Source organism: Vanacampus margaritifer, chromosome 8, assembly GCF_051991255.1.
Source record: "Vanacampus margaritifer isolate UIUO_Vmar chromosome 8, RoL_Vmar_1.0, whole genome shotgun sequence".
Classification (NCBI taxonomy): domain Eukaryota; kingdom Metazoa; phylum Chordata; class Actinopteri; order Syngnathiformes; family Syngnathidae; genus Vanacampus; species Vanacampus margaritifer.
In genome coordinates, this window is record NC_135439.1 from 6,160,878 (window position 1) to 6,186,846 (window position 25,969).

Consider the following 25,969-nt stretch of genomic DNA (forward strand, 5'->3'; position numbering starts at 1 on the left):
CATTCCAAGGTTTGAGCAGTTTTGCTAATCGTTGAGTTCATTTGAGGAGCATCTTTGTCATTTTGAGGAGTAATCTTTAGCAGGTTAATCAAGGGGACCTGAAGCCAGGCTTTCATTAAACAATAAAAATATGACAACTTAACAGGGGAGTTGTAGGGCTGCAGCTATACAATATTTTAGTATTCAAGCACACCTTGCTCACCTTGGGGCAGTGTTAATACAGGCATATGGATTTACTGTACATGGAGCCCGTTTCTCATTCTTTGCAGAGGATAAAGAACATGCCAGTATATTCATGTGGGTAGTCTTCTTATATTAGGCCTATGTGTCTACATGTGTCTGTGCACAATTTATGTTGTAATATCTGTTGCTTAAAGCATAATATATCATATATAAAATAAAATTTAAAATGTTTGGAAAATATACTTTTTTTCAATCTAAAAATTATACAACTAAATTCTCATAGTATAGTATGTAGTGTATATATTTTCTTGAAACTACAAAATGTATTTCTTGAGGATAGATAGATAGATAGATAGATAGATAGATAGATAGATAGATAGATAGATGTAACATACAATTTTCAATTTTGAAATTATGCAACCTCAAAAAAAGTACACTTCCTTCTCGTGGTATTGTGATGTTAATCTTGAAATGATCAGATTTTTGAATCTTGAAAATATATAACTTTTTTCTCAACGTATTATGACTTTAATCTCGAAAATTGACAACTATTTCTCAAAAATATACAACTTCTCTCATAAAAGTACGGTTAAATCAGGAAAATAATAGCGCTGTCAAGTGCTAAAAAAATTTAATCAATTAATCGCACAATTTTCCCATAATTATTTGCGATTAATCAAAATGTTCAACTTCTGCTTCTACTTTTTTCTTCAAAGCTTGTAACAGATATTTACTTCTAAAAATCTTGGAATGAATGTAAAATCGTCAAATTGAAAGAAAGTATATTCATAATCAAAGACTGTTCTAATAGCTTTCTTGAATGGAGTACTTCTCCCGTAAAATACAACCGTTAAACAAAACAATGCAAATGCTATGCTAATATGCTTTTTGAATTTGGCTTTGCACAAATTACTCGAGATTTCTCCAACAAGCGTCAAGTAAAACTGAAAGTAAAACTCCCAATAGTGCGTGTTGGTCCATCTTTGCGCTAGTGGCTACGTTTGGCTGCAGGTTATAGGCCATTACAAGAAGTAAATAAAACTGAGTAATTTTTGTTTTTTTTATAATTTGAAAGAATTTAAACTAATCTCCAGTGTTAACGCTTTCATTTTGACAGCCCTCCAAAACATAAGCCCACAAGTTTTTTTTTCTTATCCCAGCTGCAAATGGGTAAGAGACGGCAAGAGGAGTGAGACACACCCTATTTGGTCGCCGGCTAGTCACGCCTTGAATAGAATAAAGCGGACGTTAAACTACAATTTACACTCGTACACCGTTGAAAAGGTCAAGAAGACGCAATTCATCACTTAACTTGTTCATGTATTTTTCTCCAACAACATCTTTCACTCGTGCTGTTGTTTGATTAATGTGCATGTGACAATATCCAACTCGTCCGGTGTTTTTTTTTTTTTAGGGCTGGAGTGGGCCTTTGTCAGGCTGGTCGTCTGTGCAGAGGGGCTCTTGTTCCCAAGTGCGCACCGCTTCACAGAGAGGACTTGACTCCGAAAATTCCTCCCATCAAAGTTGCTAGGCGACGGACGGCGTTGTCCCCGTCGACTTTGCCGACACATATTCATACCCGAAGGCTCTTTCATGAAGAGCGACTCATTAGTAGTCATATATTCATACCGGGGCCATCTCCCCCCACTTGACCCCTCCTTTGCCAGTCGTGGGAAAGATAAGTCCAATGTGAGATAGGGGGGGAGGATTTGGGCTAATTACTTGCTCAAAAAGATTGTCCGATTTTAACACTGGCGACGCAAGTGCAGATACATTTGAATGATCCACTGATTGAAAGATTAAAAGAAAGTTCATCCAAGGATAGAACATCAGGATTTCATTCAAATTCAAAGTCAGCCCACCCAAAATGTGACATCATTTAAAACACTGTCATCTGTAGTCATTTGTCAACACTTTAATTGCATCCATTTGCTGTCATGATGATGTAAGTACTTATTTAAAACTCTGTACGCTTGGATTTGTGCTTAAACTTGTCAAAACAAGTTTTTATGTTGAATTAAAAGTAGGCCATGTGTATTTGGTGTATTAGGATTTGTGAAATGTGTGTGGGAGCATTGGGAATATTGATGGACAAATGTGGTGACACAATCCACTCTCCCTGCTCTAATATTGATTTCAGCCATCTTTATCTAGCACAGGAGTGGGGCACAATTTTCCCATCATGCGGCCAGTTCAGCTCTCCAAAGCCCATCGAAAATTTCATTTGACTCATGTTTGTTATTATTTATAAAGAAACTTTGGGGATGACATGTTTAAGGGATTAAAACAATATAAAGTTTGTCTTAGGTTTTATTTGTGTACTACTTTATCATAATATTACGACTTTTAAAATATAAGACTTTTTATCTAGAAAATATGCAACTTCATCCTTCTAAAAAATATAAAAAATACTTGACTTTTGACATCAAGATTACACAAATGCATTATTTGTTGAGCACATTGTCTTTAAACTTTATACATTTTATCTTGAAAACATACTTCTGTGTTAACGTATTGACTTTCATCTTGAAAATCTGGCTTTTCATTTAGAAAGATATTTTTCTCCTCAAAATTCATGACTTTTTTTCTTGTCAAATTAGAACTTTAACCTCGAAAAATATACGCACTGACAAACTAAAAAAATTAACTTATTTCTTAAACTAAACTTATATCTTAATAACAATAAAATATTCTAAATTAATTTGGATTATTATTTATTTTTTATATCAAATATACTAAAATGACTATTTATTTTTTTTAAAAAATCTTTTCTTTTTAGGTAAAATTACAACTTAATCTCCAAAATAAACAACTTTTGATCTTGAATAATGCATTTTTCTCTCATAAGATTAAGACTTTAATATAGGTAGGCTACATACTGTATTCAGTGCAATTCCCCTAAATACATGACTTCTTTAAATCTCGAAAATATACATCTTTATTCTCATAATATTACAACTGTATTCTAGTTACACCTTTTTTTCTCAAATTACAACTGCTCAAAATGTTCGATTTTTTAAATCTTGAAAATATACAACCTCAAAAAATTACACTTTTTGCAAAATAGTGACTTTGATCTGGTGCTATTTTTTTTTTTTGCCATCTTTTTCGTATGACCATAATAGTCATTCAGTGATGTATTGTATGTGATGATGATTGACACACTGCTCCCTCGTGAGCCAGGTGTCGCCCCGCCCCGCAATCCCCATATTGGGAAACACTACCGCATTCCAAAGGACGCAAGGAGGCGGAGTGAATGACGTCACGTGACGCCACCTGTTTCTCAATGGGCTTCTCTTGGCTTGGTGGTGGTGGTTTGTGCTCCAGTCAGTCAGTCGGAGGCTCGTCGGAGGAGGAGTGGAAGAGACGAAAGGATACACTTTACTTTTACACGGAAGCATGGAGCACCGGCGTCTTCACTTGTTCGTCTTTTTATTCACCAACGCCGTGTTTGTCAGCCTCCAGTCGAAAGAACGTGAGTGACTTCGTTTTAAAAATGAAAAGCAAAGTTTTGGTTTTAACTTGCTTAACTCGTGAGTCAGAGAGCCCGGAATGTCAGCGTCCGGTGTGACGTTTGCTCGTTTTAATCAACTGATAACCTGTCAAATGGTCTTTGTCGCCAATTTTCTTTTGAAAAAGTAACTCTCTCTTAGCCATTTTAAACGATATGCAGAACGAATCGGCTCCGAATGAAGACAAATTGGGACTACAATCCAGATGTTTTACATGGGAATTGTTCATGAATGGCGTCAGCCAGCCTCGGGGCGTGGGAGCACCTGCGCGTTCGATGCCCGGACATGTTTCACCCCTACTGTAGTTTCACTTTAAACCGCACACTTCTGACACTGCGTACCCACGCCTTTCTCAGACAGGATTAGAGATGTTTCTTCACGCTTAATGATGTGTTGAATCACACCGACATGCTTGATTAGGCTGCCAATGGAGCTGGCATGTGGCCCCTGAACTCCACATAAAAAACTGTTAGGCTCCCTCAACACGGCACGCATGCATGCTGGACTTCCTTTGTTGTACTTCTACAGTCTACACACACACACACACAAAATCCACAAGCATTAAGCTTGCCATTTAACAAGACTATTAGCCTGTATACTGCGGTTCCTGTGTAATTGCTTTCTTATCATTTAAATTGGGTGTCCTCAGTTATTCCATCCTTAAAAGCACCAACAGTTGAGATGAACAAAGTGGCATATTTTGAGGTGTCATATAATCTTGAGAAAATCTAGTTTTGAAAAATAAAAAATTCTAGATTTAAGTTGAAACATTATGAGAATAGTTTTGTTTATATATGTATATAAAAAAAAATCCGATACCCAACAGAGTCTTGTATGCTTAGACGAGAGGTTGTAATATTACCAGAATAAAGTCCTATACTTTCAATACAAAAGTCATTTAGTTTTTAGATTACAATTTTAATATTACCAGCATGAAGTTTGAAAAATGTAAGTTTTTAAGATTTTAAAAATGCCTTTTTTATTTTTTTTATTTTAATAATCGATTAATCTGTCGATTATTTTGTCGATGGATCAATGAATCGGACATGGACAGGACATTATTTGGCAGTGCAGAAATGCACAAACAAAAATCAATTATGATTGAGTTACTGGTTTTGGCCCGTAACACATCAAGAAAATAGACAAAAATGTTCAACACAAAGATAACCAATCTGCTTACATGGATGACAAGAGAAACTGGATAATTATTGACGAGAAGCTGAAATTCTGAGCATTTGGACACTTTTAGATAAAAAAAAAAAAGGTAACTAAACGATTCAGCGATTAATTAGATTAATCATCTACTAATAGATCTGATGTGTGACCAACATGAAAACCAGAGAGATGTACAAGCAATTGTGAAGATGGAAAATCTTCACAAAAAAGGGGTTAACAATGGTTAACTAACCTTTACTTGTAGTTTAGTAAAGTCATGAATATGAAGAGCAATAAAAGACTGTCATTCTAAAGCTATCCAAATGACAATCAGTACAGTGGTTGCTGAGCGTGCCTTCTTCTGCTACGTGACCACGTATTTTATGCCACAAATTAATTCGCAACCTCAAAAATGTCGGGACTGTCGTAAACAGAGGACCGCCTGTAATAATCACATTTCCTATTTTTTTGAGCTCATCTTTGATATCATCCCCTTATTCGTTGCTCATAAAGTAATGAAGCCCATTGCAGTAGTACTTGCAGCATACGATACGAGTGCTGGAAAAGGACTCTTAATCCCACGACTCGTCACTGCTTCCCCGTCTCTTAAAAAGTCTTTAATTTCAATGCCGCAAATGCTAGTTGGTACTCCACAGTAGTATTTTTAATGTCGCTTTTGGAGACTAACTGTGTGTCCCAAATGGATTAATAGCCGTTTATAACTCATTTCTGCGTGTGTCTACAGAAGTATTGCTGGACATGAAATCTTCAGGAGGGGAGCTGGGCTGGCTTACGCTGCCATATGAGAACGGGGTGAGTATTTATACACCGACCAGCATTTTTAAGACCTCGGGGGTCAAAGACTTTCTCTTCTGTGATGTATTTAGAGTTTAATGATGTTTAAAAGGGACTCTCGGCTGGTTCTTTACGCGTAATTCATCATTTTTGGCATCCGGAAGGTTTTCGGAGTATTCGTAAATAATTCCACAAGTGCCAACAGGGAAGTAAGCGATAGTAAATGGATATATGTTACACAGCGATGAATTGTCCTGGACTGAAACCGATTTGTTTAAATTGCTTACTTAAATATAGAAGCTTTTAATATAGCAAATTTAGACCTTAATACGTCTAAGCTTCATCTATAGTTTATATTTACAGCAATGTGTTTATATGTGTTTAAGCAGACGTGGATGTGTATGCAGGACGTCAATGATCGTTTTATTTTGCGTAACCGGCATTGACATCCAATCTGTGCATTTATTCTGCACTCGCACTGGCACACGTTCACATTTGGAAGAGGCCCGATTCCGGTCTGAGGAGATCCAATTCCACATCCCAATTGTGCCACATGAGAGCAAAACACCGGAATTGTGACACTTGAACCATGCAGTGTAAATCCAGCTAAAGTGTCCCACCGAGAATTGACAGATAACAGCGGCCTTGCGTCACTGTAGGTATACCAGGCCCGGAAACATCCCTCTATCTATAGTGGAGTGGGTTTCAGTCTAAAAAAAGACCAAAAGTCCAGGCTGGAGATTTATATGCTGTAAGTCCGAAAAGATCCTAACACGTGTTTTATGGTCCCGGGATCCCCTTGCCTGTCGGAAGGTAGCTTTTATCTCAGTGTACTTTGTACATATCACATAGTGATTATGTTGGGAAGGGTTTAGTCATCAGGGACGTTGCTTTCATGTAGGGTCTTGTACAGTGGATATAAAAAGTCTATACACCTGGTTCAAATGCCATGTTTTTTTTTTGTTTGTTTTTAAATCTGAGCCCAAGATAAATCTTTTTTTTTTTTTTTAAATCCAACATTGTTGTGGCATATAACTTAGAAAACTCAATCGACAAAAAATATTTGCGAGGGCAAGCAAAAATAAACTTACAAAAGTTTGCACTCTCTTTAAGTTTTAAATGTTTCTGTGTTCAAAATTAACCAAACCTTCCTCCATTTAAAGTGCCTATGATTAAACCCAAATGAATTTCAGATGTTCTAGTAGGCTTTCCCTGCCATTTTCTTCACTTTCTTGCAAAAGCCTGAAGGTTTGTGCTATCACTACTGGGGTTTCCATCCACCCATTTTTATTCGAATTTTCAAGAAATGTCAAAATAAAACTGAATGGAAACGCTAGAAAATCGAAAAAGGGCCCAAAATTTGCAAAAAAAGTTTTTACGCTTAGAGGGGGTGGATTTTGAAGCGGATTGAAAAAAAGGAAAATGCTAACTTTGGCGATGGAAACAGGTTTTGCGAATAAACGCTGACAAGACCGGATAAACGTTCGGACGTTTTGACCGGATATTACGTCACACGTACGTTTGTAGTCACAAAGCAATGGCGGACGATAAAATAAGGTACGTTTGTGGCTACCACGAAACACAAATCTTTTTGGAATTAATTAATTCAATATTCGCAAAAGAAGAACAGATGGAAACGGGCATAAAGTCCCCTCATGTCCGTTTTGCGCATTTTCAGTAAATTCGCTTAAAAATTCGAAACAATTGGATGGAATCCTAACTACTGACTGGTATTTTGAACTGTTCATAATTCCGTCCACCTTGTCTAAGGCACCAGTTGCAGATGAAGACAAACAGCCCCAAAGCATGATGCCGCTATCTTTACATTTGCTTTCATTCAATCTTTATCAAAATGTCCTAAAACGCGTGCGGATACAATGTTGTGTGTCAGGTAAAATGAGGACCCCATGTAATAATAATAATAATAATAATAACCTCCCTGCTTGATCTAATCTTTAATTTCCTCTCATTTAACGCCCCATAAAAGATAAAGTGACACCCCATGAAGCGCAGTAGCACTACCAGGATGCAAGCGCCGAAAAAGGACTTTTTATCTCACGACTCGTCACTGCTTCCTCGTCTCTTAAAACATTTTAATTGCAAAGCGGCAGTGACTTTAAAGCGCAATTAACTGCCACAAATGTTAGTTGGTATTCCACAGTAGTATTTGTTGGATTTGTGTGTGCGTCACGGTCTCACACACGCTCACACGAGGCCCCTTTCCGTGTGTTACTGGAAAACCACACACGTCGACACATGACCAGGCCAATAATCGCAACGTGTGGAAAAGAAGCTAGATCACAATTGTGCTTATTGCTTCACAAAAGAAGAAGGGTCCCATCTACAGTGATGGGAAGCAAAGTACACTTATGTTACTGTACAGTAATTAGTACTAGATATAAAAAGGTTTACACAACCGTGCTCAAATGCCACATGAGACCAAGATAAATTATTTCTAAACTTTTTTCCACCATTAATGTCATATTAATTATAACCTTCTGGAATTAGGACCCTAAAATTCAACATTGGATTTATTAAAATGTAACACATTTTTCCACATGCATTTGGAAGATTTCAGTTGTGTTTTTGCAAAACTTTGAAATGTAGGTTGAACTTTTGGGCCATAATCACCCCCCCCCCCCCCCCCAAATTTTCTTTATCTAGAACTTTGGCCTTAGTCAATGTTGAGGGATTTATGGACAGTTTCAAAGAGTGTTATAGCACGAAACAGTCGGGCTTCTGCTAGAAAAAAAGGGGTGGGGGGAAGCCTATCAGAACAGCTGAACTTTATATGGGGTTAAGTGGAGTTACAGTAATTTAAATAATGCCAGGTGGGTGCAGACTACAGTTTAACATGAGTTAAGATCCCCTTTTATAAAAGGGTGTGCACACTTATGCAACCACATTATCTCCATTGATTTTATTATTAGTATTTTTTTTTTTAGTTTCCTCTCTCTAATATTTTTTTCCCACTAGAGTTGTAAAAGTTATAGATCACAATCGTCACATTAAAAAACTTTGCATTTGAACTGGGGTGTGTAGACTTTTTATAGCCACTGTATATTTGTACATTCCACTCATCTGTCAATCTGAACAAACGCATACATGTCGAATGTATTTGTTCAATTTTTATCATTCGCTAAATTAGCATTTGTTTGTTGAAACAAATTGTTTTGTTAGCATAAAAGGCACAGCCAATGCTAACTAGCCATCTTACTTTTACTAGTCATTAAGTGTCTGTACTTTTGCAAGGCTATGAAACAAAGCTGATGGTTTTTTTTTTGGTCTTCCAGTGGGAGATAGTCCAGACGGTGGTGAACGGCTCGCTCTTCTACACATACAGCGTATGCAACATCGACTCGGCCGACCAGGACAACTGGTTGCGCACCACCTTCATCCAGCGGCGTCCTGGCGCCACGCGCGTTTCCGTGGAACTCCGCTTCACCGTGCGCGACTGCAACAGCTTCGACGGCGCCTCCGTGTCCTGCAAGGAGACCTTCAACTTCTTCATCTACGAGACGGACGCCGACGTGGGCACCAACTTCCGCAAGGGCCAATTCCGCAAGGTGGCCACCATCGCACCGGACGAGGTGACGCGGGACCACGTGCTCCTGGTCAACACCGAGACCAAGACGGTGGGCCCGCTGTCCCGGAAGGGCTTCTACCTGGCCTTCCAGGACATGGGCGCCTGCGTGGGGATCCTCTCGGCGCGCGTGTACTACAAGACGTGCCCGTCCACCGTGCAGAGCCTGGCGGCCTTCCCGGAGACGGTGACCGACGCTCTGCGGGGGGTGGAGGGCGCCTGCGTGGAGAACGCCGTGAGTCAGTCCACCCCACGCATCTACTGCACCGCAGAGGGCGAGTGGGTGGTTCCTGTGGGCCAGTGCGAGTGTCTCGCCGGCTATGAAACCACCGGGGACTCCTGCCAAGGTAAGGAGCCCGATGGCGTGCCACACATTCGCCCCGCAAAGCTTCAAAAGGCATCACAGATGCCGCCACCTTGGCAAGGTGTAAAGGAATGTTCATTAACTCGTCTGGTTTGTTTAGGGAAGTCTCGTGCTCAAAGCCTCCAAATGCCTTCAAGGAAGTCATGCTCGGGCAGATTAGGCATGGAAAATGGAGGATGCCTAAACCCGTTAGTTCTTCATTTAGATGCGAGGCGGTTATGGATTACGATATTTTCTCACATCCGGATTGTCACATTCCTTCGGCCATCTTGCCGTCAGATCCCGGAAAAAGTTAAACCCTAGGCGCAGGCTTGATGTGGTCGAGGGAGACGTATGCTGCGTCACGCCACAAAAGAGCTCTACTTTTAGCACGCTGTACTTATACGGGAAAAGAACAACAATGCTCCCAAGTTCTCTGTAGGGATGAAAGAGCTGCTTGAAGCTGCGAAAAGAAGCAGAGAGCCTCTCAAAAAGTCTCTTTTTTTTTTTTTTGCACCTGCGTTATGTGGATAAAAGTCGTGAGTCAATATTTGTGGCGTCCGTGGCTCAGGGTGTAGAGACGGTCGTTCAGTTACCAGAAGGTCAGCTCTTTGATCCCCGCTCTCCCCAAGTCATGTGTCGTCGTGTCCTTGAGCAAGGCACTTCACACACATTGCATCTAGTGCTACTCACACCGGTGTATGAATGGGGCGAATGTTCTGTGGCGGTCGAAGGCGCACACTGGCAGCCACGCTTCCGTCAGCCTGCCCCAGGGCAGCTGTGGCTACTTAAGTAGCTTACCGTCACTACAGTGTGAATGTTTGAGCGCATGAATAATGTATCCATTCCATTGTAAAGCGTCTTTGAGTGTCTAGAAAAGCGCTATATAAATCTGGTGCATTATTATAAGATCGCTAAAGGAGAAACTAGCACACTTAGAAGCAGCCATCAGGTTCTATTTAAACCTTAGGTCAAAATGTTTCCCTTGACATGACAGTATTGATAAGATTTTCTTTCAATTTTGAGTCCTGCTTGGAATTAGTTTGGTGTGGAAGAACAGAGATTGTGATTCAGGTAATTGGCACAGGTCCACATTTTGCAAACGTCTTCCCGAAATACTGGAAACTGTCATAGTTTTCTTCTGTTTCTACATCCTGTCGTTGTAACGGTTAGGCGTCCCAATACTTTTGTCCTTGTATTTTAAAAGTTAAAATTTTACACATTATGCTTTTTTTTTTTGCTCTTTACAACAGTTCCCAGGTTTTCATTCCCTCAAAATACCCCAAGGATTTCTTGTCGTGTTGAAATTAGCAAATGGATACCACCAAACAAATACCCCAACCCTCAACAGACCCCAAACATTTGTATATAAGCATTTTAAAAGCATATTTTCCACATTATAACCCCTCTACAGAGAGGGTAAAATTTTACTTTTGGGATGTTAAGAGTCTATTTTTAAACTTAAGAGCTTGGAAGTTTACGTGAACCAGACATAAAAAGTATGCAGAAAGTTGGGCTAAGTCATTCCCTGAGGGAAGAGCAGCGATTCCCCCCTTTCAAAAAAAGAGGTGTGAGAGTAAAAAAGACATAGCTGTGGTGTGCCTACTGTATGCTCTGTGGAAAATGGTCTTTCTTTGGCATGCTGGGGTGTGGTGTGTCTGTGTGTGTGTGTGTGTGTGTGTGTGTGTGTGTGGAGGAAGTGTGGGAGGACAGTGGAGAGCACAGGAAGGAGGGAGGAAGGGCACGGGGTGGTGCGGGGATTTCTGAAAGGAATTCTTTCACCCTGCCGTCACCTGCTGCACTGATTGACTAAAGGAAGGGCCATGTGAATTTGTCTCGGGCGCCTACCTGAGCGTCCGCTCTCCCCCTGCCGCCAGTATTTTGTTTATGCCAGGTCGCCCGGGCAACCGTAACCGCAGATTACAGGGATGGGGCCCCGGCACGCCTCTCTTAGTCAGGGCTGCGGTTTATGACTCCTGCTGTTTTCCAGTCACCTTGACTGGCACCGGCTCCATTCCTTCCATGTGAACAGATCATTCATAGCGGTGACGGGTAGGCGCTTCAAAGAAGGGACGCTTCCACTCCCAGGGCAGGATGAGGGTGGAGGAAGTCCGAGGCAGAGGAATGTTTCTCGCCCCGACCGCTGACAGACTCTGAGCTCCGGAAACAGACGTTGTGCATGAATAGCTAGAGAGGAAGACAGGAAATATTTATGAGGGATCAGAATGATTTCATAGCCGAGAGTTGGACCTGATATTGGATATTAGGAGCTGGGTTGTTTGAGTTAAATCAAATCTGGCTTCCTCCCACATTCCAAAAAACATCCAAGTTAGATTCATGCGAGACTCTAAATCGGGGGTCGGCAGCCCTTACTATCAAAAGAGTCATTTTAGGCAAAACAACAAAAAATATGTCTGGAGCCGCAAAATATTTGAACGTTGTGACAAACGAAACAGTGTGTTATTGTTCATACATTTTTAGACTTTCATACCTTTCTGTCAAATTCCTGACATTTTTGGCAATTTTGTGGACGTATGGTAATTTTCTGCCTCTCTTCTTCCTTTTTGTGGAGATTTTATGGCTATTTTTTCTGCCTTTTCTTGCTAGCAATTTTCTCACACTTCGCATTTTTGTGGACTTTTTAAAGTAACTTTCGGGACCTTTCTTTAGTTTTTTGACATTTTATGGTTATTTATGAACATTTTCTTTCTTGCCTTTTCTTAAATTTATTATTTTGGCAATTCCAAAGACATTTTGTGGTAATTTTCTGCCTTCTTTTGTTTTTGGACATTTTATGGTTAGGCCTACTTTTTGAATGTTTTCTTTTATGCCTTTAAAAAAATTATAATAATTCTGACATTTTTTGCAATTTCATTTTATGGTAAATTTCTGCTTTCCCTCTTCCTTTTTGGACATTTTATGGTCACTTTGCGGACATTTTTAGGTAATTTAAAAAAAAAAATTCCTGTTCCTTTCTTCTCTCTCAGACAAGAGTATTCATTCTTTAAATCTGGACGACTATGCCATGTCTGTACCATGCTTCTCTTACCCAAACATCAGTTTGGATCAGGGCTGGACTGGCTGTCATACAGGGCAGATGCCTGGTGGGCCGGCCTCTTTTGGGGCAGATGCAGTGCTTTTTAATGATTATTTTTCTCCATTTGACCCCAAGAGTACACACAGGGATGTGATTTGACCAAAGTGAAATTATCTGAAAATTTAGCCGGGGGTCTGGGGGCCGCCAGCCCCCCGGAGCTAATGGGTTTTCCGTGTTTTTAAGTACTTTCAATGCACTCACATGACAAAGAAATAGACAAAACAACAGCATAAATTTTCAATGTATATTAAACTATCCCATATAAAATGGCAGTTTTAGTCAACTCAAAATCAGTCACATTCAAAAACATTGGACTGCCTTTGCTTTTAAAAACTATCACTGAGAATATCATCATATCTAACTAATGTGATTACTAAGTTAACACATAAATAATGTTGAAGAGTTCAAATTTCATGAACAAATAATTGTATCATGACCAAATGAAAAGTAACTCATATTAGAACATACCACAAATGTCTTTGTTATAGCAGAATATGTTATCTGTCGGAGTCATGTGCATACACAATGAACTACTAAAAAAAAACAAAAACAAAAAAAACGGAAATTTTAAATTTTTATTTTTGGAGATAAAAAAAGCGGAATTCCGCGAATTAGCGGAAAAATCACATCCCTGTACACAATTTAGAGGGACAAGTCCGTTACTCAATTTCAAATATAGATAGCAAAGTGAAACATCAGTTGCAGAACTACATGTTAGGCAAGAGTCAGGTCTAAGTCAAAATGCCAGGGCCGAGAAAGAGCTACAGCTAATGTACTCATAGTCTGATGCGATACTCGCCTATTACGTAATTCGAATACGATTCATTTTTAAAATCATTTTTATTTTTTTTTATCAACTCTGATGGTGACAGAAGCAACACTGCAGGCGTTTGTTCCACGCTAATGCGACGACTTCATTCCGGGCTTTAGGTGTCAGAGAAAGTGATATTCTGGAAGACTTACGGTGCCGCATGTGTCTTGCAATGAAGAGCGCAACTGTTGTGGGAAAAGGAAGCAGGCTGAGAAGGAATGCCGACTGACACAAATAAGCAGGTTGTCTCGCAGTGGGCCGACAGTTGGCGCATGAGGGGCGGTTGCTTTCCGTGGCTGCTTAGTTAGGTGTGGAGTGTAATTTAGTCAAGAGGATTAGTGGAGCAACAGGACAGCTGTTACGTGGCCCCGCTTTACCTCCCCTCGGGTCCTTTCATCCGGCGGTTAACACACGCAACGAGCCGACTAATCCGTGTTCCCGCTCATTAGAACAATGGCGGCCAAAGCCCACATTCAATTAACAGATGCATCGGTGCGGAAGGCGAGTCCTTTTCACGTGTGTGCCGTCGTCCAAAATGGAGTGTGGGGTAATTAGACGCGCAAGTTGCATCAACAAGTGACAATACGATTGAATTTGCTGAATCGGCGTGAGTAGATTAGCAAAACTCAACTTGGTGTGCTTGTGCATCCGCAGGGTTGCACACATGGCGCCATTTTACGAGCTGCAATGACTAATGCAACATATTTATGGCACCACTCCGGCCAGTCCTGCCAGACAATAGATGAATAGAGCCGAGAGTTTCTTTGCTCCGTGACAGAGGTCCTCGCACTCGGGCTCAAGATTAAAATGGGCTGGCCTCCTTTTCTCATGCGAAGAGACCCCCACTCCCGCTGAGTGACTCCCCAGAGAGAACTTCTGTTTGGTGCTCCAGTCCAGACCCCCTTCCTCCCTCCCCCTTTAAGGCCTTCTATTCATCTTCCTGCTCAACTCAACCTGCTCCTTATCCTTCACCATGGTGATACTTGAGCCGCATTTCTGCAAAGTGGAACATTCCAATGCCGATTGGCGTGGTATGCTTTGGAATGGTAAACACCAATTCTTTGACAGTAGGCCCACCACATCATTTTTTTGTGGCCCGTTCAAAAAAAAATCACGTCAAGTTTATATATACAGCCCATCGCAAAAGAGTCTCAAAGTTCCTCACAAGTCCACAGTTCACAAAAATCAACATCATCACATGCATGGGCTAAACTCTGAGAAAATTCATTTAGAATTCACTGCAAAAAAGGACAGTAGAAAATTTAAGAAAAAAATAATAAAGTAACATAAGAACATTATTACTTCAAATAAGCTAAATTATCTGCCAACAGAATAAGAAAATTGTAAATTTACCTGTAAGATTTTGAAAAATAAGAAAAAATTACTAGGACCATATTACACAGCAATCTTGAAAATATAACTTTTTTCTTAAAATACTTTTTTTTTTTTAACACTTGGATTACTTAGCCTGAGTGTCAAGCTGGGAGGTCACAGGTCCCATTTTTATTGTCTTTGGTATGACCCAGACAGGGATTGAACCCACAACCTCCAAGTCTGAGGGTAGGCACTCTACCACTAGACCACTGAGCTGGTACTGGGACAAAGAAAAATGAGCTTAGTAAATATGACGAAACGAAACACACGAACCACAGCCAAATTGCACTTTTGTCTGATTGTTTTCATACTTTTTCAATTTATCTTATTACTAGATTATGCAAAATATATTATAATAATAATAGGAAGAAAATTCAACTACGAAACCCCAGTTCAGGGCCTTTGATGTTGGTTAGTTATCTTAAAATGTGGGAAATGCTTGTTTTAAGCCTCACAGTACTTAAAACTGGCTGTTAACACTCAATACCAAGACTGCTCGATCAAATAAGATCATTACGTAAGTATCCTAAAATAAGCACTATGATCTTGTCTGACAATTTCATTTTAAGTAAAAATAACTTGTCAACGCAAAATCAGCAAATTTAGGTTAAATTTTGGAAATTTGATCTTACTTAAGATTTCAGTTTTTGCAGTGAACCTGGGAAGGGATAAAATATGGAAGACTCCCTCATCCCGGATGACCAGAATTGCAATGGATGCCGAGTGGGCAACATCAATCACATGATATCATGCGACAAAATGATTTAAACAGCATGAGAGTCCATTTCATGAAATGAAGTGCTGCAGGTAGATGCCTCCGGGGAAATGGAACTTCCATGCTGAATTCTCCACAATAACAACCTCACTCATCCCCCCCTTAGGGGTGGTGGGGTGGGAGAAGTGGCATTTAGACAGGCCAAAAATCCACATGTACTTGTACAGTAGTTGCTCACTAGGTGCGGGTTAACCAAATGTGACAGTGTAGAAATAATTCTAAAATTGAGTTCTTAATTTAGAAGGCATTAAAAAAAAAAGTAAATAAAGTGCATCTACAAAATGTTTATTGCTAAATGAATTTGTTCGTTATTTATTGTATTTTTTTAACATATAAATCTGTACAAAAAAAATCTATTTTTATTTACTTTTAACAGATATTATCGGTAAAATTATTATTATTTTTTTCACCAAATTGATTGAATGGTATTTATATTTAGTTGTCGCTCCATCATTTCTGATTTCAAACTAATTTTGTTGTTAAAAAAAAACGTATATGCTAACAAGGAACGGCAGGGACAGTTGGGTGTACATAATTTGATGAGGTGATTTTAACATTTACAGGATATTATTTTAACACTCATATTCTCATAATTACCCCCTGGAGGAAACTATACTACGGGGTCCGCGGTTTATGATGGAGTCCTGTTCGTATATATGGCAGTAATATAACCCCAATTTGTAGTGTACAGTATACCGGGCCCGGAAACTTCCCTCTATCTATAGTCGAGTGGTTTTAAGTTTAAAAAAAGACCCCGGACATGGCTCGGGATATAGTGCAAGTCCAAAAAGATCCAAACACATGTTGTATGATGGAGGGATTCCCTTGCCCGTTGACAGGTTGCGTTCATCTGAATGTACTTTGTACATAAACATAACAGTAATTATGTTGTGTAGTCAACAATCAACAGTCAAGTTAGTGATTAGAAAAACAACAACGCAACCTCATCTTCAATCCAGGCCCCTCATGAAAGATGACAAGCGGAGACAGCCTGTGATCGGGCTAAAGTATGCAGATGCTGTTGTGTTTCCATGACCACTTGAAAGCGGCTCCAAGAGCGTTTCCTCTTTTTCTCTCCTTTTCATCCCCCCCTTCATTTAACTCTTCACCCTTGCCTGTCATCATTTGCGGTGAGTGGAAGGAAATAGGAAACATCAGTCCTGGACCGTCCGCGTCACCCTGGTGACTCCCACGTTCTGTCCAGTCCGCACTTTCATTAACCTCCCGTGGCCCGGAAAGGCCGCTCGCTTATCGCTGCGGCTAAGATGTTCATCAGGGCACGCCACCAGTGTCCAATGTGCCATTTCCTTTGTCGAAAACAGTCCGATAGTTCCGTTCGTACACATGGAGACATAACCTGAATTTGTACATACTGTAAGTTGAAAGGCACTGTAATATATCACTAACGCAATAGTAAAATCATAATTGTTATTGTGATTTTTATTCTCCACAATTTTATGGAGTTTACCTGGGTTCAAACCCCGCTTGGACCACATTTTAGTACATTCGATGGTTCGATACCAACTGACTATCATATCAGGAAATGGATTATAATTTCTCTGAAATGATTATATCCCACTTTAGACAGATCACAGTTAAAGTTTTCTTTTTATTCATTCGTCATTTAACTACAATTTTTTTTTAAAAAAACTTTCAATTTACTTCATAAGCACATGCATTCAAATCTTAGCATTCAGCTAATAGCATTCAACTTTTCTGCATTCCCACACAATTTCTGCAGAAATTGCACTTTGTCTAGTTATAGTAATGACTGCACCAAAAGTCTTATCTTGTTACCAAGGAACTATGTTGAAGTGACACAATTAAACGGAGAGGTTTTCCCGTGATTGGCCAAAGATTACACTCTAAAAACAGTTGGGTCAAAAATAACCTAACTATGGGTCAAAAATGTACCGATACTCTTTTTGGGTCAATTTGACCCAACTTTGAGTCAATAAATGGGTCTTTTAGTGTAAAACAACTCATAAATATTGGTCAGATCCATTACTTGGGTCAAAAAATTGGGTCATTTTGTATAAAACAACCCAGAAAGTTGGGCCAAATTGACCCATAAAGTGGATCGGTCCATTTTTGATCCATAATTGGGTTACTTTTGACGCAACTATTTTTAGAGTAATGAAAAAACTGTTAAATATGGCGTTAAGTGAGCGTGTCTCCTTGTGCCGCCGATAATATATTCTCGGACCCGCGCACAAACTAGTCCATTGCGCACAACCTCGAAAGTCGTACGTCGGTGCGGTCGTAAACGGAGCATCTGCCAGAGGGCTCGAGTGGAGAGTTCACGGGTTGGGAAGGCAGATCGCATAACTTGATGGATTTAATGTTCTGGTGTCATCCGGGCCAAGTCGTCAGCGCGTGACCCGAGACGAGGCCTTCAGGTGGAAAAGGCAAGTGGGGGCACATCGCGGAGGGAAATCCCTATTCATTCCTCAGCGTACAAAAGCTCAGTGATTATAGGTTACTCGCAACAAAAGCTTCCTGTTGGGCGGAAAGGCCTAACATTACACACACAGCCTCATTGTTTTCCTTTTGTTCCGTCATTCCTTCCTGTGTTTTGTCACTTATTCCTAACTGTGCTCGTCATGGTCAGCTCAAGTGAGAAGACACATACAGATTTTTAACACCTGAACTGATTTTTAAAATTTGCGTACATTACAAGGTAAAAATTGCTGTGTCCTTAATATTCTTATAGGCAGCCTCTCTCTCTTTTCATAACAGCATTTAGATCCATGCCTTTGTTGCATATCGGCTGGATTACTGTAATGCATTTTATTTTGGCGTCTCCAGTTGGTCCAAAACGCTGCTGCTTGCCTCCTAACTGGAGCTCGTAGGAGGGAGCATACAGTATACTTTAATGGATGGAATGTCTCATTTACTTTATATACAGGACTTTGTATGCAGCTATGAGTGTTTTTTAAAGTGATCTATAAGTAAAGTTAAGTTGATTGAATGGACTTAAGACATGATATCCACTTTTCGGCTCCAACCGTTTTGCAAGCAAATCTCTGACTTGAAGTATAACTGAAATGTGCAATTTCAGCCACAATTTGGTATCAAGTACTTACGATTCAAGGACGGTCGATTTGAAAGTAATCAATTTCTTACGATTATGTTGATTTTGTAATTGAGTGTAATAATTAAAATTGTAATTGAATTTTGATTAATTGCACAGCCCTAGTATGATGCAACGATTTTTTTCCCCATATCTCATTATTTCGGTTCAACTCAATGCACTCGCATCTTTTAAATCATAAAAAGATTTTCCGGTTCAAACCGGTTTTTGTTACACCCCTAGTAAAGGACAGCCACAGTTGTAACCTTTTGTGCACGCCGCACCTAAGCGCTTTTTGTGTTTTGACACAGAATGCAAGCCGGGCTACTTCAAGCCGAACGTGAGCACCGAGCTCTGCCTGGTGTGTCCCGGCAACACCAAACCCTCCGCAGCCGGCGCCACCCGCTGCGAATGCGAGGACGGTTTCTTCCGCTCGCCGTCAGACCCGCCCAGGTCGCCGTGTTCCGGTAAGACTCCTGCTCCACTGATAACACGCTCGAACGTACTCGGGATGTTTGGGCTAACTCCTCGGATTTCCTCCAATAGCTCCGCCCAGCGCTCCCCGCGACCTGACCGCCACCACCCTGTCTGCTGACGGCCGGCTGCAGCTGTCCTGGAGTTCGCCGCTAGTGACGGGGGGCCGAGCCGACCTCACTTACAGCGTGCTGTGCGGGCAGTGCGATAGGGACTCGTGCGCCCCCTGCGGCGAGAAGGTCCGCTTCGAGCCCGGCCCCGTCGACCTGCGGGACACCGAGGTCGTAGTCGTCGACCTGGACTCGCATCTCAACTACACGTTTACGGTGGAGGTGCACAGCGGGCTGTCCCAGTATGGCGCCGAGAGGCCTGTCGCCAGCATCACCACTGCTCTGGACTACACCGGTGAGCTCAGGCTTATTTTCAGCTTTATTCCATCCTGTTCCCGGTTGACTTGAGCTCATCATTGTTTAGGTTGAACAATAGCAACAGTTTTGTGTACTGATGTTTGGACCTTTTCATTGAGGTTGCCATAATACACAGAAATAGTTCAAGTAGATTTTAATTTTAGCTTCGACATGAACATGGCATGCATTTGCATTGCATGCATTACAAGGAGTCCTCAGTTTACGATGGCGTTCGGTTCTAGCAACAAAAACGTAACCCAAATTTGTACCCAAGTCAGAAGAACGCGCCGCTAACCACTGCTAATGCCATTTTAAAGTCTATCCTTTACAATGTTTGTACCATTCTCAAGTTTTTGACTAAGAATTTGAACTCACCCTCAGGCTTTAAGACAATGTTTTTAACAGATTTGCAAAAAACTTAACTTTCCCCACATAGGGGAATTCAGGCCACCCACTGAATCCCCAAAAGACTCATTCCAAGAAGGCCCACGACTGCAATGAGTCACTCACTGTTGTTTTTGTTCTGTGCCTCTCGCCGACCATTGGGCCAGATCCCCCAAAGGTGACGTTGATCCATCTGGACGATCGCAGCCCCACCAGCCTGTCTTTGTCATGGGCTCTGTCTCGCCGACCTCCAGCGCACATCAGTCATCGCTATGAGCTCATGTACCGCAGAAAAGTAAGACGGACTGCTTTCTGCGAGATTCCATGTTTTCCTGGGAAGACGATCCTAATCCTGATCCACCTTTTCTTCTTTTGAAGGACGGTGACGGGGAGCGTGACGTAACCACCTACACTGTCCTGATCCTGGACAAGAGCTCCGTGCACATTAACGACCTGACGCCAGACACGACGTACATGTTTAGGGTGCAGGCGCTCAGTCCAGAAGGGAACCCTGGGAGCTACAGCACCGAGTATGAGTTCCACACTTCACCACTACTAGGTAACGCTCGCTTTAAAACCTCTTATCGACTCACTTTTATTTGAAAAAAAAAACATGCATGTTAGGTTCATTGAAGACTCTAAATCAGAGGTGGCAAATCCAGGTCCAGAAAGTAAAAACCCTGCCACAGTTTGGCTTTAGCCCCTGATGCTAGCTAACTAGCACAATAGGAGCTAGCTAGGGAGCTAGCTAGCTAGCACCTGGAGTTAAAGCCAAAACTGTGGCAGGATTTTTACATTCTGGACCTGGATTTGCCACCTCTGCTCTAAATTGTCCATAGCTGTAAATTCTTGCTTGTCTATATGAGGCCTGTGATTGGCTGGCAACCAGTCCAGGGTTTAGCCCATTTCTCTTGCCCAAATCAGCTGGGATAGGCTCCAACTCACTTGTGAAAACAAGGCGGTATAAAAATTGATGATTTTATGGTTCTTTTTTTTTGACAGCTGAATCTCAGATCCAAAATCCTTCCACCATGGTGATGGGAGCGGTTGCTGGAGTCGCAGTTGTTCTGCTCGTGGTTGTGGCAGTCCTGCTGCTACGTAAAAGGTTGGTCTCCAATGCATTTAAAGCACAGGTGGCAAATCCAGGTCTAGAAAGTAGAAACCCTGCCACAGTTTGGCTTTAGCTAGCTAGCTCCATTGGCGCTCGTTTACCTGCTAGAGAGTTTGCTAGCTAGCATCAGGGGTTAAAGCCAAACTGTGGCTAGCTAGCTAGCTCTCTAATGGGTAAACGAGCACCAATGGAGCTAGCACTTGGTGCTAAAACCAAACTGTGGGAGGCTTTTTTCTCCTTTAACCCCTCGGCGTTATTGTGACCACTTTTTGGCTTTTTGTTGGTTCTGACCAAGCCATTTCAAAATAAAATACTGGCCACGGGTTAACCAAGCTGCCGTTATAAACATTCCTGTCTGTATAGTGTGCAGTCCTTCTGTAATTAATCTTTCTTTTCCTCCCACTCAGGAGACTGAGATCTCATCGTCGGGGAGGACCAGAGGATCCTTACTTTTCATCAGGTAGAAAATCAACAATTCTAAAGGCAGCTTGTAAATTGAAAGATGCGGTTACATCATTTTTTCCCCTCCCTCCTTCAGATCAGCTAAAGCCTCTTAAGACTTACGTAGACCCACACATGTACGAAGACCCCAACATCGCCATCCAGAAGTTTGTCACGGAAATCGACCCGAACGATATCAGCAAGCAAAAAGTCATCGGCGTGGGTGAGCGTTTGCGCCGCCTATCTCGCATTTCGCGCCAGCTCGGGGGTTCAGAGCGTGACCTTGTATTCTGCTTGTCTACCAGGAGAGTTTGGCGAAGTGTTCCGAGGTGTGATGAAGTCCCCCGCCCGAGGGGAGGTGGCCGTGGCCATCAAGACCCTCAAGCCGGGTTACTCGGAGAAGCAGAGGCAAGACTTCCTGAGCGAGGCCAGCATCATGGGCCAGTTCTCGCACCCCAACATCATCCGCTTGGAGGGAGTCGTCACCAAATGTGAGACTAAAACTGCAAATGATTATTTTTGTTGTTGTAAAAATCAAGTCATAAATCCCTCACTTTTTTCGTTTCACAGTCAAGCACGCCATGATCGTGACTGAATACATGGAGAACGGAGCTCTTGACATCTATCTCAAGGTACGAATGAGATGTAAAGATATTTGAGAATATCGCAAGTGGTCCCTCAGTTCATGACAGTCTTGACATGAACTAAATCAAGATTCCTTTCCACTCACTCAAGTCGTTACCCTTCCCACAGGACCGCGACGGTGAGATTCCCACCTACCAGCTTGCGGGAATGTTGCACGGGATCGCAGCCGGCATGAAGTACCTCTCTGACATGAACTACGTGCACCGAGACCTGGCGGCGAGGAACGTCCTTGTCAACAGCGACCTGGAGTGCAAAGTGTCCGACTTTGGCCTATCGCGCGTCCTGGAGGACGATGCCGAGGGGACCTACACAACCAGAGTAAGTCGAGTAACCGCGTGTTGTATTTCTATTTATGAAAAAAATATTTTATTTATTTATTATTTTTATTGATTGATTTTATTATTTTAGTCATAAATGTATGAATTTAAAGCATTGTGACCGGATTTATCAAATATGACACAAATCAAAAGTCATACTTTGACAGCTCTAGTGTAAATGTCATGTGCAAATTCCAGAGCGTCAACCATCCAACCATGTTCTTTTGCCTTAAGAAGTCTTTTAGCATCTGGATTGTCGTCGCCACGTGACTCACCGTTGCTTCATTTCTTGCCAGGGAGGTAAAATCCCGATCCGCTGGACAGCCCCCGAAGCCATCGCCTACAGGAAGTTCACTTCGGCCAGCGACGTGTGGAGCTTTGGCATCGTCATGTGGGAAGTGATGGCGTTTGGCGAGCGGCCCTACTGGGACATGAGCAATCATGAGGTAACGCTCGCTCTGTCACGGCCCCCACGCTGGGGTGACTGATTGTTTCATTTCATCATCGCTAATGTCAAACACAGCACACCAGCTGCCAGCTTGTAGATGCTCAACTGCGGCGTTTCGTTTTTTGAGCAGGTCATGAAAGCTATCAACGAGGCCTTCAGGCTGCCCGCTCCCATGGACTGCCCCTCGGCCATCTACCAGCTCATGCTCCAGTGTTGGTTGCACGACCGCTCCAAGAGACCCCGCTTCACCGACATTGTCAACATCCTGGACAAGCTGCTGCAGAATCCTGAATCTTTGAGCACGATCGCCGACTTTGATCCACGGTATGAAGAAAAAAAGAAAAAAAAAAGACTGCCAGTGACTCAAAGATATGTCCAAGTATACAGCAAGTGACCCAAGTCCATTTTGACTCTCCCCGTCCAGCGTGTCCATCCGCTTGCCCAGCACCAGCGGCTGCGACGGCACCATGTTCCGCTCGGTACCCGAGTGGCTCGAGTCCATCAAAATGAGCCAGTACAACGAGAGCTTCGCCCGGGCGGGGGTCACCAACATGGAGCAGGTGCTCGCCCTCAGGCACGAGTAAGTACAAATGGGACACAGGTGCAACGACCATCTGGTATCAGGCCACTTCCTCGCAAAGAGAATTCACTGAGCTCGCAACATTTGCTAGGACCTGCTCGTCATGGCCATCATGACCAATAAAACAGACATAATATTTAATTTATTTATTTATTTTATAATTTTCTACTTTTTTATTAAATTATTTTCATTAAATTATTATTTTTATTAAATTATTTTTTTCAGATATTACTAATAAGATATATTAATATTAATAAGATATTACTTTCTTCTATTGTTAATCTTTTATTTAAATATATTATGACTTTTCCAGAATAAAACGCAGTAAAGTTGTGCTTTTTTAAATTCACTTGTTGAAATAGGACTTTCTTCACTAAAATTTCACCTCTCATAAGTTTGACTTTTTATTCCAACAAAATACATTACAATGCATTGCAACTTTTTTCTTGAAAAAAACCCACACTTTATTCTCATGTTTTTTCTTTAACTCTTTGACTGCCAAAAACGTTAAATAACATTTAGTAAAATCCTATGGAGGAGTGCCAAAGACGTTAAAATACGTTTTTTTTTTTTTTTCAAAACAGAGGTGAAACTAACAATTTTCAATTGTTGATTACTGAAAAACGGAATAAGGTAGAAACAAACTTTTTGTTCTGATGAAAGATGAGAGTCCAATCTTTCATTTGGTAGTATGTGTGTTTCCATAGTCCAAACACATAATTTTCTATGGACCTTGAAAGATCAGTCAAAAATGCTTAAATCGGCTGGCACCCACGGCATCCCTTTTCTGAAAACGTCTGGCAGTCAAAGAGTTAAAGATTGACTAGCCTAACATTACAACTTCTTTTTGGAAAAAAAATAGGCAAGTCTTAAACTGTCTCCTTACCTCCTTCCAGGGACATCAGGAATATTGGGGTTCGCTTGCCGGGCCACATGAAGAGGATAGCTTACAGCATCTTGGGCCTGAAAGACGAATGCAGCTCCCTCAGCGTGTTCGCAGTGTGATGGAAGCGAAACCACACGTCGACGTGCACTAGAAGCGACCACGCCACGTTACACCTTGTGGACGACGAGGACTGAAAGTGCAGGGGTAGACCCCCTCGCTGTAGAAAATGCAGTGTGGCACGACTGAACAGGACCCTGGAGGCCACCCTGACAGGAATAAGACTGAGGGGAAAAAATAAACACTTATTTACTTTATAGCCATGTTGAAAATAAGCTTCTCGTGAGCAAACTCATACAAATCGGAGAAGAAACGAGAGCGCTTTGGGCTTGTGTCGATCTGAATAAGGCTCTTTGTGATTAAGGGCACCTTTTTTTAAAATATTCAGGATTGAGACATTTATTTTTGTATGTTCTGTAATCGAACTATTTGCAAAGATTGTTCCGCTCAGGGTATAAAGGATCACACGTTATTGGACTTTTTGTAGTTTGCGCTCCATCTTACATCTTACTCAAATCATCTTGTTTGTTTACATGTCTTAATACAGCCGTAAATGTTTATTTAATATTTATTTTAATTTTATATTTATGTCATTTGTAATGTGTTATGTTGGAGCAATTTATTTTGAAGTGTAAATAAAATCAAGAGTTGCCTTCATGGTTGTTTTTTTTATTATTTACTATTATAGTGGAAATTGTGCTAAATATCTAGAAAAGCGCTATATAAATCTGATGCATTATTATAACAGGGTCATTATTATTATACTGCTTTCTGGCATTCTTTTGTGCTGAAATTTAAACTTGTTTTTATGTAAAGACAATACTGTACATTTGTTTTAGCACAGTTCAGACAAGAGCCCAATGAATGGCATGTACACAGACATTAACATTGGATAATTCAACCATAAACAACAGCTCACTTTCATTTTCAGAAATAGACAAATATTTAGTTGGTTAATTTGACACTCCAGACCCAACTATTTGCATTTTCAAACCATTAAACAGTTCATTTGAGCTTGACTTGTGAGAGGAACTTTAATCTAAATCCACACATTCAACACTTAATCCACCTGGGAAATCTCCTAAATGTCCTAATTTTCCCCAATCGAGTACGAAGGTCAACCGAGGTCGAAGAGGGAAAAGTGTGTGGGCGGCACATTTCTCAGCAAGGAATTATCAAGACTTTAGGGGGGGGGGGATTTCACCATCTAAAAGCCCCTAAATCTTATTAAAGGCTGGAAAACCACACTAAATATGTTTGACCCAAGAGCCCTCGGAGGATCCCTCCAACCTAACCAACAATCAAGGTGACACTTTTTTTGTGTGTGTGGTGGTGGTGGTGGGAGGGACATTTCCTGGAGTTTTTGAATGAAATAACTGACTTTGCCAGAGAGAAGTTGAATGTCACAGGTAAATACAAGTGTACGGAGCGTTGGTCTGGCTTAAATTTCCTCGTGTGTGTTTTTTCGCTCCCAAGAAAGTCCTATCATCCTGGATTACCCTCACATGCTTTCAAGGA

The 25,969-nt window shown here is 41.3% G+C and overlaps 2 protein-coding genes across 2 annotated transcripts in view; one reads left to right on the forward strand and one right to left on the reverse strand.

Annotated features, from left to right (window-relative positions):
* The window catches only part of LOC144057099 (rho guanine nucleotide exchange factor 5), a 73,433-nt gene that overhangs the window by 39,194 nt on the left and 8,270 nt on the right, over positions 1-25,969 (reverse strand). The gene's annotated exons all lie outside the window — the stretch shown is intronic.
* On the forward strand, positions 3,499-25,108 carry epha2a (eph receptor A2 a). The gene is made up of 17 exons (XM_077574351.1): positions 3,499-3,658; positions 5,596-5,663; positions 8,939-9,575; positions 19,013-19,168; positions 19,248-19,580; positions 20,134-20,261; positions 20,345-20,525; positions 20,969-21,071; positions 21,485-21,537; positions 21,616-21,741; positions 21,824-22,009; positions 22,089-22,150; positions 22,272-22,481; positions 22,777-22,926; positions 23,059-23,252; positions 23,353-23,508; positions 24,405-25,108. The coding sequence occupies exons 1-17, from the start codon at positions 3,583-3,585 to the stop codon at positions 24,511-24,513; spliced, it is 2,928 nt and encodes a 975-aa protein (XP_077430477.1). The 5' UTR covers positions 3,499-3,582; the 3' UTR covers positions 24,514-25,108.

What these genes read in the sequence shown, in the direction of transcription:
- epha2a (XM_077574351.1), top strand. Translation starts at nt 3,583, where the DNA reads ATGGAGCACCGGCGTCTTCACTTGTTCGTCTTTTTATTCACCAACGCC. An exon ending in GCAAAAAGTCATCGGCGTGG is followed by an intron (nt 21,742 to 21,823) that starts GTGAGCGTTTGC and finishes CTTGTCTACCAG; the next exon opens with GAGAGTTTGGCGAAGTGTTC. An exon ending in GGAGGGAGTCGTCACCAAAT is followed by an intron (nt 22,010 to 22,088) that starts GTGAGACTAAAA and finishes TTCGTTTCACAG; the next exon opens with TCAAGCACGCCATGATCGTG.